At 46.1% G+C, this 12,358-nt stretch overlaps 1 protein-coding gene across 2 annotated transcripts in view; it reads right to left on the bottom strand.

Annotated features, from left to right (window-relative positions):
- Positions 1–12,358, bottom strand: part of LOC142496666 (beta-galactosidase-1-like protein 2) — a 64,142-nt gene that overhangs the window by 44,926 nt on the left and 6,858 nt on the right. The window contains exon 1 of one of the 2 annotated variants that reach the window (XM_075603377.1): positions 8,916–9,136. The exons of the other annotated variant lie outside the window; for it this stretch is intronic. Within the exon in view, the coding sequence (XP_075459492.1) occupies positions 8,916–9,121 (206 nt within the window). The 5' untranslated portion in view covers positions 9,122–9,136. Of the gene's footprint in view, positions 1–8,915; positions 9,137–12,358 lie in introns of those variants that run through there. 2 annotated transcript variants of the gene reach the window in all.

Genomic DNA, 12,358 nt, shown 5'->3' with positions numbered 1-12,358 from the left:
ATGATCTGTGACCAACCGGAATTTTCTCCCCAACAGGTAGTATTTGAGCGTCTCTACAGCCCACTTTATTGCGAGACACTCTTTCTCTACTATGGAGTAATTTTTCTCCTGGGGATTTAGTTTCCTACTTAAATAAAGGATGGGGTGCTCCTCACCTTGAGACTCCTGGGAGAGTACCGCCCCCAGCCCTACCTCAGATGCGTCGGTTTGGACTACGAACTCTTTGGAGAAGTCAGGTGTGACCAACACTGGTTGGGCACAGAGAGCTTCTTTCAGGCTTCTAAAGGCCTGTTCGGTTTCGGGGGACCACTTTACCATTAGCGGTCCTCTTGCTTTTGTGAGGTCAGTTAGTGGGGTTGCCTTAGTTGCAAAATTGGGAATAAACCTTCTATAGTACCCAATTAAGCCCAAAAAGGTCCTTACTTGTTTTTTTGTAACTGGCCTTGGCCAATTTTGTATCGCCTCCACTTTGAGTGTTTGGGGTTTGAGTAAACCTCTGCCAATAGAATATCCCAGATACTTGGCCTCCTCCAGACCAATAGTGCATTTAGCGGGGTTAGCAGTTAGTCCAGCAGACCGGACTGCGTCAAGCACAGCTTGGACCTTTGGAAGGTGGGATTGCCAATCTTCACTATGGATTACCACATCATCCAGGTAGGCGGCAGCATACCGAGCATGTGGTTTTAAAATTTTATCCATCATTCTTTGGAATGTGGCGGGAGCTCCATGTAAGCCAAAAGGCAACACCTTATACTGAAAGAGGCCGTCTGGGGTTGAGAAGGCTGTCTTTTCTTTTGCCCTTTCTGTGAGGGGAACCTGCCAGTACCCTTTTGTTAGGTCTAGGGTTGTGAGATATCGGGCTTTGCCCAGTCTCTCTACAAGTTCATCTACCCTGGGCATAGGATAAGTATCAAATTTTGACACCGCGTTTAGTTTCCGGTAGTCATTACAAAACCTTGTTGTACCATCTGGCTTTGGGACTAAGACTATAGGGCTGTTCCACCCACTTTGGGATTCCTCAATTACACCTAGTTTTAGCATTTTTTTAACCTCTAAACTTATAGCCTTTCTTTTGGCCTCTGGGATTCGGTACGGTTTAAGGTTAACTCGGACCCCCGGTTCAGAGACTAAGTCATGTTCAATTACGCTAGTTCTACCTGGCCGTATAGAGAAGATTTCTTTGTTTCTTTTCACTAAATTCTGAACCTCTCGTTTCTGATGAACAGACAGTGTTTCAGCTATGCTAACCTCTGGGTCAGTTTCTTGATTCTCTGACGGACCTGGGGGTACTAGGGTTAACAAGACTTCTCTATCTTTCCAGGGCTTGAGTAGGTTTATATGGTAAATTTGCTCAGGTTTCCTCCTACCTGGCTGTCTTACCTTATAATTTACTTCTCCCACTCTTTCCAAGACCTCATATGGCCCATGCCATTTAGCAAGGAATTTACTCTCCACGGTGGGAACCAGAACTAGTACCCTATCACCTGGAGAAAAAATTCTGACCCTAGCACCCTTATTATATGTATTCCTCTGTGCTTCTTGAGCTTTCTCCATGTGTTCCCTCACTATGGGTAGGACTGCAGCAATGCGGTCCTGCATCTGGGCAACATGCTCTATTACACTTCTGTAAGGGGTAACCTCGTGTTCCCAAGTCTCTTTGGCTATATCCAGTAAGCCCCTTGGGTGTCGGCCATACAATAGTTCAAACGGGGAGAAGCCTGTGGATGATTGGGGAACTTCCCTAATGGCAAATAACAGGTACGGTAACAAACAATCCCAGTTTTTCCCATCTTTATCAACCGCCCGCCGTAACATGCTCTTTAAGGTTTTATTGAACCTTTCCACTAAACCATCTGTTTGTGGATGATAGACTGAGGTTCTCAGATGCTTGATTTTTAGGAGTTTACATAGCTCTTTCGTTACTTGGGACATAAATGGTGTTCCCTGGTCAGATAGAATCTCTTTAGGAATCCCGACCCGGGAAAACAGAACTACTAACTCTTTTGCTATGTTTTTAGCTGAGGTGCTACGTAGGGGAACTGCCTCCGGATATCGGGTGGCATAATCTAATATTACCAATATATGCTGATGTCCCCTAGCAGACTTTATTAGGGGTCCTACTAGATCCATAGCAATCCGGTCAAATGGTACCTCTATTATGGGAAGGGGTACCAATGGGCTGCGGTACGCCTTGAACGGGGCGGTGATCTGACATTCTGGGCATGAGGAACAATAATTCGTAATTTCTGCCAGAACCCCAGGCCAATAGAAGCTTCGGAGAACCTTTTCTTTTGTCTTTTCCACCCCTAGGTGTCCCCCCAATGGATGACTATGTGCGAGGTGTAATACTACGTTACGGAATGTCCGTGGTACCAACAATTGTTTAGTTGTAACTGATTTCCTTTTATCAACCCGATATACTAGGTCGTTCTCTACCTCGAAGTAGGGGTAAGCAAGTGACCTATCTGGTTGGCCAGGAGTACTATTCTTGTCCCGTATATTTCCCCTTGCTACCGCTAATGTGGGGTCCTCCCACTGGGCCTTCTTAAAACTCCCAGGACTGACCTCTAGGTCAGCGAGGGTCTTATCCGGTTCTGGGGTGGTAAGTGTCTGCTCAACATCTTGATTTGGGGTATTCCCTACCAAAGTAGTGATGGGGAAGGGAATTTTACAGCACTCCTCCTTTTCCCCCTTCTTATTTGGGCCCTCGTCAACCTCCATTTCTGAAAAAGGGAAAGGATTTGTTTCTTCTAATACTTCGTTATGGTCCGCTATTGAACTCTGGGCGCTATTCTGAGCGGGGGACCACATTTTTAGAAAATGGGGAAAGTCGGTCCCTATTAACACATCATGTGCCAGTTTGGGTACAATACCCACCTTGAAATCTAAAGAACCAAACTCTGTTTCAAAAAAAACATCAACAGTGGAATATTCATGATTATCCCCATGTATACAACAAATTGCCACTCTTTGTGAACTGTTTCCCTGTTTCTTCTTAATGGGCAAGAGGTATTCGGACACTAGTGTGACCATGCTCCCAGAGTCAAGAAGTGCCCGAACCCTCTTACCATTAACCTTTACAAATGCCCACAGATGGTTATTCAAGGGGTCCTCTGGGCTAGGGCCCATACATTGGGACAACAGCGAATAAGGTTCCACGCTGTTGCATTGCATGGGCTCATAATTTAGTGGGCAGATTTTTGCTGTGTGGCCCCTCTCATGACAATTTACACATTTAGGTACATAGTCTGTGTCCCACTTAGAGCCTTTTCCCGGCTCCCCATGTTGGCTATTGCCCTTAGTGTGCGAACCACTGTTGCTGGTGCTGCGTGAAGGTGGTCGCCGCTCTTCAGCGCCCCTTAACCCCGGTACCCTTTTACCGTCTCTGGAAGAGTCCTGGAACCTCGGGTAGTGGGGTTGCTCCACGACTGTGGGTTGCGGGTGCTCTTCTGCTGCATTGTACCTTTCTACGAGGGCCACAAGCTCATCCGCATTGTGGGGGTCACTCCGACTGACCCAACGGCGTAAGGCAGAGGGAAGTTTCCTCAAGAACTGGTCCATGACCAACCGTTCCACGATGTGGCTGGCTGAGTTGATCTCGGGTTGTAGCCACTTCCGGGCGAGGTGGATGAGGTCATACATCTGGCTTCGGGTGGCTTTATCCATCGTGAAGGACCATGCGTGAAACCTTTGGGCGCGAACAGCCGTGGTTACGCCGAGGCGGGCGAGGATCTCGAACTTCAATTTTGCATAGACGTTAGCTTCGGCTGGCTCTAGATCAAAGTAAGCCTTCTGGGGTTCGCCGCTTAGGAAAGGTGCGATTAGACCAGCCCACTCAGCTTCTGGCCATCCCTCTCTCTGTGCCGTGCGTTCAAACGTGAGAAGATAGGCTTCCACATCATCCGAGGGTCCCATCTTCTGAAGGTAGTGGCTTGCCCTGGTCATTTTCGGAACTGGGGCTGCCGCTGCCAGTGGAAGGTTACTGATAGTCCCCCTCAGGATCTCGAGTTCCTGCTGTAAGCCCTGAGCGAACCGCTGTTGCTCCTCTCTCAGCAAGCGGTTTGTCTCTTGCTGGTTTGCATTCGCGTTTTGCAGGGCTTCATTCGTCTGTTGCTGGTTTGCATTCGCCTGTTGCTGGTTGGCATTCGCCTGTTGCTGGTTGGCATTAATCTCTTGCTGGGCTATTAGCAGCTGTTGATGGGCTGCATTCGTCTGCTGCTGGTTTGCATTAGTTTCTTGCTGGGCTATTAACAGCTGTTGCTGGGTTTCATTCGCGTCTTTCTGGGCAGCGACATTGCGTACCAGCGCACCCACCACGTCTTCCATCTTGTTTGCAGAGGATGAAAAAAAACTTTTTTTTTTTTTTTTTTCAAAGTTCTTCAACCCGCAGACCCCCTAGTGCTCTGCCCGCATTCTCCACCATATGTGACAAACGGCTTACTCCGGGGCTCCGTCGTTTGTCCGGGACTGTTTAGAACACGGTCTTTTAGGGTAGGTTAAATGATGAGGCGTCACGTACTGTTCCTTTAAACAGGCTATGCCTGGTTTATTCAGTCCCAGGCACTGAGACTGCCACAGTGCAAACAACAGAAAACAGATCAAAACAAAAGCTGCTCACCTGAGCGATAACTTAACTTAGATATCCCTGACTCAGGGTTGGAAGTGGCTTTTCCACTTCCAACATCAAAACACGGTACTTTTGCAGTCTTACACAAATGAACAGAAAGATTGAACCTGTTTGGGGAAGAGGCTTCTCCCCTCTGTAGTTCAGCAGCCTTTCAGCCTCCTGGCTCTTGTGGGGAGACCAGAGCAAACAGGAAATCAGTCTTTCATACCTGATTCCTAATTAGCATGACAGGTGACAGAAATCAGGCAGCAGACAAACTCTGGTCTGGATCTCTCATCCCTCAGTTCCAGCGCTTGCCAAACTGTGGGATGGAGTGTATGTATTATAAGGCTGCACTCCCAGGCCAAACAGGATAGAAACTGTCTAGTATCCTGGGAGCCCTATATACGGAATTTATTACCATCCCCTGGTTTCTGTCACAATACATATACATATATACATACAGTATATATAAAAAAATATATATATATGTTCTTCAGTATTTATTGATACCTTTTTTTTATTTGGACCAACAATTTGTGTCATGGGACAAGCTTTCAAGAGTTTTCCTCTTCCTCAGGTCAAGCAATACCATAAATATATACGCACATAAACATGCGCACACAGTGTATATGTTTGCGTGTGCGCATGTTTATGTGTGCGTGTGCGCATGTTTGTGTGCGTGTGCATATGTGTGCGTGTGCGCATGTACGCATGTATACGTGTGTGCATGTTTGTGTGTGTATATATGTGCGTTTGCGCATGTTTATGTGCGCATGTATACGTGTGTGCATGTTTATGTGTACGTGTGTGCATGTTTATGTGTGCGTGTGCGCATGTTTGTGTGCGTGTGCGTGAGCGTGTGTATGTGTGCGTGTGCGCATGTATATGCGTGCGTGTGCATATATATCTATATCATACAAACACTCACAAAGGGGGTAAGCGCGGCCCTCCTACCCCAGCCGCCAAAGCTCCCTTACCCCCTCGCCGCTCCCTCCCCCCCCCGCCCGCTCCCTTACCCCCCCGCCTGCTCCCTTTCCCCCCCCCCCCCCGCCCGCTCCCTTACCCCCCCGGCCGCCAACTCCCCAGCCGCTGGGGGGCCAAGCAGCCTCGGATCTGCGCCAGTCCCACTCTCCACCACCTCTCACTCCCGTTGTGTGTGTGTGTGTGTGTGTAGGGACATTTTACTCCTGCCAACAATTTGTGCCTCACTTTCACCCCACCCTACCCCTGCCCTTCACCCCCCCTACCCCTGCCCTTCACCACCCCTGCCCTTCACCCCCCTCTACCCCTGCCCTTCACCCCCCCTACTACCCCTGCTCTTCACCCCCCCTAACCCTGACCTTCACCCACCCCTACCCTTCACCCACCCCTACCCCTGCCCTTCACCCCCCCTACCCCTGCCCTTCACCCCCCCCACGCCTGCCCTTTGACTGACGCACGCACACACCCTGACTGACGCACTCACACACCCTGACTGACGCACTCACACACCCTGACTGACGCACGCACACACCCTGACTGACGCACGCACACACCCTGACTGACGCACGCACACACCCTGACTGACGCACGCACACACCCTGAGTGACGCACGCACAGACCCTGACTGACGCACGCACACACCCTGACTGACGCACGCACACACACCCTGACTGGCGTACGCACACAAACCCTGACTGGCGCACGCACACAAACCCTGACTGGCGCACGCACACAAACCCTGACAGCCGCACGCACACACCCTGACTGACGCACGCACACACCCTGACTGACGCACGCACACACCCTGACTGACGCACGCACACACACTGACGCACACACACACTGACTGACTGACGCACGCACACACACACACACACTGACTGATTGACGCACTGACTGACACACACACATACATACTGACGCACGCACACAACCCCTCACAGCCGCATGCACACAACCCCTCACAGCCACACGCACACATACACAGACTGACGCGCGCACACACACACACACACTGACTGCTGCACACACACCCACTGACTGCTGCACACACACACACTGACTGCTGCACACACACACACACACACACACACACACTGACACACACACACACACACTGACACAAACAAACACACACACACACTGACTGACACACACACACTTACTGACGCGCGCGCGCGCACACCCCCACACCCACACACTTACTGAATGACTGACTGACTGCCGCACGCACACACTGACTGACTGAGGCACACACACACGCACACACTGACTGTGTGTGTGTGTGCGTCAGTCAGTCTGTGTGTGTGTTTGTGTTTCTGCGTCAGACTCACTGACGCGCGCGCACACACACTGACTGACTGACGCACACACAATGACTGACGCACACACACTGCATGAAGCTGTAAAGGAGGGAGGGGGGGAACTGGATTGATGTGAATGGGGGACAAACAGAGAGAGGGGGAGGGGTGAGGAGAGAGAGAGGAGCGGGAACATTACATCCCGGGCAACGCCGGGTCTCTCAGCTAGTATAAAATAAACGTAAAGAGAGGGTGCATACCATTCAATGATGGATACAAAAAAAGGAACAACAGGACAGTCACTCTTATACTCCCAGAAAGTGAATATATATATCATTTACGTGAATCACTATCCGTATTTGAAGTGTGTGGGTATATAAATATATATATACATACAAATGAGCATACAGTAATATTTCCATTTGCTATTTGCCTTGCTATGGAGGGTTTTTGTCACTTTTTTACTCACATAACTTCACATATACATACATATATAATATATAATATATATAATATATATATATATATATATATATATATATATATATATATATATATGCAGTGGAAGTGTATTGTGTGTATTTACCTACACACTCACTCCACATTTCAGTAACATACATATACATCTAAATAATATTCACATATACACGTTTGCTATAAATGGAATTATTACAATTTTTACATTATATACACGTGCAATGAATGGAATAAACACTGTAATAAGTTTGAAATCGCCTATCCGAGCTGCTATGCATGGCTGATCCCTTTTCTCCAGCTTCCTTGAATGTACTACTGTATGAGGAAGATCATGTGACCAGATGCTAGTGCACGTTTAGAGAGAGGGAGGGCAGTGCTGACAAAGGGGTGTGCCTGGGTTTGTGACAGGACATGAAGGGGCAGTGCCTAAGCAAATGCTTGTTAAAATAGAATACAAGAAAATTGGTCTTTCAAAGTTGTTTTTTTAAAAACCGAAAATGCTAAAAGTATTTTTTCTTACTACAGAACTGATTTATTAAAAAAAACACACATGCAGGATATAGACTGAACTGCAGCTTTAAATGCAAGAATTTTCAAACATACTCTACTATGTTTTTTTCTAATTTATCAAAATGTCCTGTTTTACCGAAGCAGGAAAGTGGCAAACTGTATGATAAAAAGCCTCCACATTAATACAACCCGTTATTAAAAGTCAAGCACGGCTGTGCTTCAACAATTAATAATAACGTATTGTTATTAAGCACTAGTGTAACCAACCCTACATACAGTAAAAAGCACAATTACATACAGTAAAAAGCCCAATTAATCGCTATCCTTGAGATTGACAGAGTCATTGATATTGCCAAAGGCAAAGGTTTGTGACCTGGAAGGCAAGTGGGTTACAGCAAATAGGGAAAGAGATGCACGTTCTGCATCAAATATGGAAATAAAGATCCCTATTGCGGCACCTGATCCTGCTGTGCAGTTGCTTGAGTGAACCAGCACCTGGGCCAGTAAAGGGAGCCACAGAAAATACCACTGAACATGTATGCTGATGATAATATATTATTGCTTCAGGGGTTCTCAGCTCCAGTCCTCAAGACCCCCCAACAGGTCAGGTTTTCACGATATCCCTTAGTCAAGAGACAGTGATTACGTGTTTCCAGTGCTGGAGTTGATTTTAGTCCCATACCAGCAAAGGGAAGGCATCTTCACAGCATGCAAAATCGGGGCAAACATTTTTACCACAAGTGGACATGTAATTTGTGAGTTAAACACATATACAAAATTGTACCTTAATGTGGGAATAGATGAGATTTTTCTTGCAAACTGAAGTATTGCTTGGGTACAGCTTCATCAACGTTTGGAAAGCACAAACGCACATGGATCACATTATAAAGGATAGGAATGGGATCTTAAACGTCTTCATTTTAATTAGAACATAAAAAAACCAAGCAATTGCATTTTCGGTATAGAAAGATGCCCCAAACTCTGCAATTTGTATTTTCAAGTCTGTCACAGTTGTGATTTGGGAACACAGAACTTACTTCCAGTATAAGTGCAAATGGCTCCTTGCACACGCACAATTCCAGCAGCAGCTGCAAGTCTCAAGAAAAGTTTGTAGGATTCGCTCACCTTTTCCTAAGCTTCTCTCCAACAAGGTATACAGTAGTAGCGCCTTCAACACCAAATACTGACTGGTATGTTCCAGTGCACAAGGTGTGGAATAAGGAGAACTATGAAACGTGAACATTAACCTCACTTACCTTTCCAGCTGACAGTGTAAAACACCATGACAAGGTCCAAGGCTGTGCACATAATAAGGGTGCTTATTCAACTCATGTTGCGATCATAACGTCCAGCAAGGCTTTGCACTGCTGCACCCTGTGCCTGGTGAATGATCGCTGTCCAGCCATAGCATCAACCAGCTCTAGGCATTATGCTATCAAATGTTATTAATGTCGCGCAGAACTACTTTGCATAGCAACGACACAGAAATGCTTTGAATAAACTTAGTGCATTTTTTTAAAAGTGTCCAGCAATTGTAAGTTGAATGAAAAGGTTGATAATAACATATTTGATTTCAATTTCATAGCCTACAGCTGATTTATACTACAAAAATCAACCCAATCTGAACAATAGGTTTTTATAGTAATATGGCACACACGTGTACCAAATATTATTGAATCTATTAGTACATGCCCTTATTTTATGACTACAGTACTACATACTGTACGCATACACAAAGCAGGCTCCCTCAAAGGACAAGTATAAAAGTCCCTATGTATCCGCACTTGTAATTTGCGTCAAACTCCAAAACGATAGATAATTAGAGATCACAGGTGCAATCAATGGCTAGAGTGACACGTCCGATTTCCCCTTATTTTCCAGAATTGCAATATCAAACAGAACCCCTTAGTCACTAAGTACAGTAGCGCTTAGTGCATGTTATCAGGCATTGACCCCCAGCATGTGGTTGTACAGCAGCTGAGAGTGCACGCAGGCATGTTCAGAAAGAGTACGGCTGATGATGGATATTAGTGATTGCACAAGCAGTAGAAAACTTCAGTTCCGCCATGCTGTTTGCTTTTCCATATCAAGGTAGAGAGGAGATGCACAGGGTGTGTACACCACTACTGCATGCACAGGGCATTTTGGTTTCCCCATTTTTCAATTAGGCAAATAGATCCAATTCAAACCTAACCTTTTATTTCAACATAGAAAATGCTGAAGGAAAAGCAACATAAAAACATACGCACCACAAAGCTACGGTGAGTAAAAAAAAGTGACTATAGTTGAGAAAAGGAAGTCAGAAAAGTCTAAATGTTTATCTACACCTGTCTTTGTAATAAGAAAGATAAGGAGAAGGAGTGGCTTAGTGAGTAGTGATACCGAGTTTGAAGCATGGAAATCTGATTCAATTCCTGTTGTCAACTACTTGTGACCTTGGGCAAGTCACTTTATCTCCTTGTGCCCGGATACCAAAATCAAAATCTCATAGATTGTTAGCTCATCTGGGCAGGGAGTGTGTCTGTAACAGTGTGTCATGTAACCATAGGGTCCCGGTTGCAGGTCTGAGGTGGGTGGCCTCTCTAAGGCTACGTCCATAGAATGACAGGACGTGCTGAGCCGTGCGGACGCTCCGCGCTGAGCCCCTGCATCCTCAATGAGGATGTCTTTAGAGGGGGCTCACGCGAGCGTCCGCAGGCGTGCTGACGAGTTGTATTTTTCAGCCGACAGCCAAGCTGTTTTTCAGCGCGCTGTCGGCTGAAAACATCCAATCAGCGCAAAGCAGCGTCAACGTCACGGCGCCGTGACGTTGGCGCCGTGACGTCAGTGCGTCGCGGGCGATTGGCCCAGCCCCGCCTCCCTCCTCCTCCCGATCGAGCCCGCTGGCTCGCCTGCATGTGCATGAAATCGCACAGCTTCAGCAGGCGAGCCTCAGCGTCAGCACTGCTCCCCCCCTCTATGGCCCTGGCAAATACAGGCATACCCCGCTTTAATGACACTCACTTTAAGTACACTCGCGAGTAAGGACATATCGCCCAATAGGCAAACAGCAGCTCGCGCATGCGCCTGTCAGCACGTCCTGAACAGCAATACTGGATCCCTAACTGTACCGAAGTTGTGCGCAAGCGAGGAGACTATAGAGCCTGTTACAAATGCGTTATTTACATCAGTTATGCACGTATAAGAGGCTTGCAGTACAGTACATGCATCAATAAGTGGGAAAAGGTAGTGCTTCACTTTAAGTACATTTTCGCTTTACATACATGCTCCGGTCCCATTGCGCACGTTAATGCGGGGTATGCCTGTACAGCAGTTCTATGAGGAATGTGCTGTGTGGATGTACAGTATGATGGACAGTGCCAAACCACATCCTATTTGTCTTTATGCCATTTCCAACTCTTTGTGCTATATACATGGCACAATTCATACAGGAGCCGTTGATAAGGAAGATAGCGTTGCCAGTAATGAGCAGTACCTCAAATCCTTTGGGTCTGTTTCCTAGGAGATAAGAGTGCCTGATGCACAATGGGACTAACTTCAGATCATTAATAACACAATCTATGAATCCAACCTGTAGATCTTTGTGGCACAATCAGTAATAGTAGGAGTCAGGGATTATGAGCCAAGGGTTTTCCAAGCAAGTTATATGTACATTAAATTACAAGTATAGGAATGCTCAAGCAATGCCCACTTTTTTTATTTATAAGTGGTTGGCCATGCTCTCAAACCCCTGCTATTAAAATGCATTGCTGGCTTCTCTGAGAGTGAAATGCTTAAGAAAAAGTGAGGGGTACAATGGTTTGTACACCAAAAGAAATTCACTTAAATGCACACTACCCAATATTTAAAATTTAACCTTTAATAGTCAATCCTTGTAAGGATTGACTATTAAAGGTTAAATTTTAAATATTAAATATTGGGTAGTGTGCATTTAAGTGAATTTCTTTTGGTGTACAAACCATTGTACCCCTCACTTTTTCTGATTCACTTCAGTTCACAGTTGCACCTATCTTTCATTATCAATCGAATTATTATTATTAAGTTTCTACACATTTAGTATGGTTTAGTTTGATCACACCCTTACTCCCCCGTTTTCTGTGAAATGCTTAAGTAAGCAATCCTCTCTGCTCCCAATAAAATACAGTTTACTTTATGTTTACCACTGTGAAATCATTTTGCTGCGGTCTGTAGCAATGTTACCCTTTTTATGTTGTGTATTTGCAATCTGGATGCATCAGTCACTGAAAATGTGCCTCCCTTAGGAACTTAAAATGACTCCTACCCTTCCCAGCCAAGACAACACACGTCACCGTGGAAACAGCTAAAGTAAGTGGATTAATAACAAAGTAAAAAGAGGCGGGGTGGGGGAACTAAAAAATAAAATGTATAAAAAAACAGAAAGGTCACCTGACATCCATTTTTATGTTATGTTTATGTGGCCTGGTCCCCCCTTAGCCCCTTACCTCCCGCTGCGGCTGCG

The sequence above is a fragment of the Ascaphus truei genome, chromosome 6 (genome assembly GCF_040206685.1).
Source record: "Ascaphus truei isolate aAscTru1 chromosome 6, aAscTru1.hap1, whole genome shotgun sequence".
NCBI classification, from domain to species: Eukaryota; Metazoa; Chordata; class Amphibia; order Anura; family Ascaphidae; genus Ascaphus; species Ascaphus truei.
Note: the sequence above shows the minus strand (reverse complement) of the source record. Positions and strands in the feature narration are given on the sequence as shown.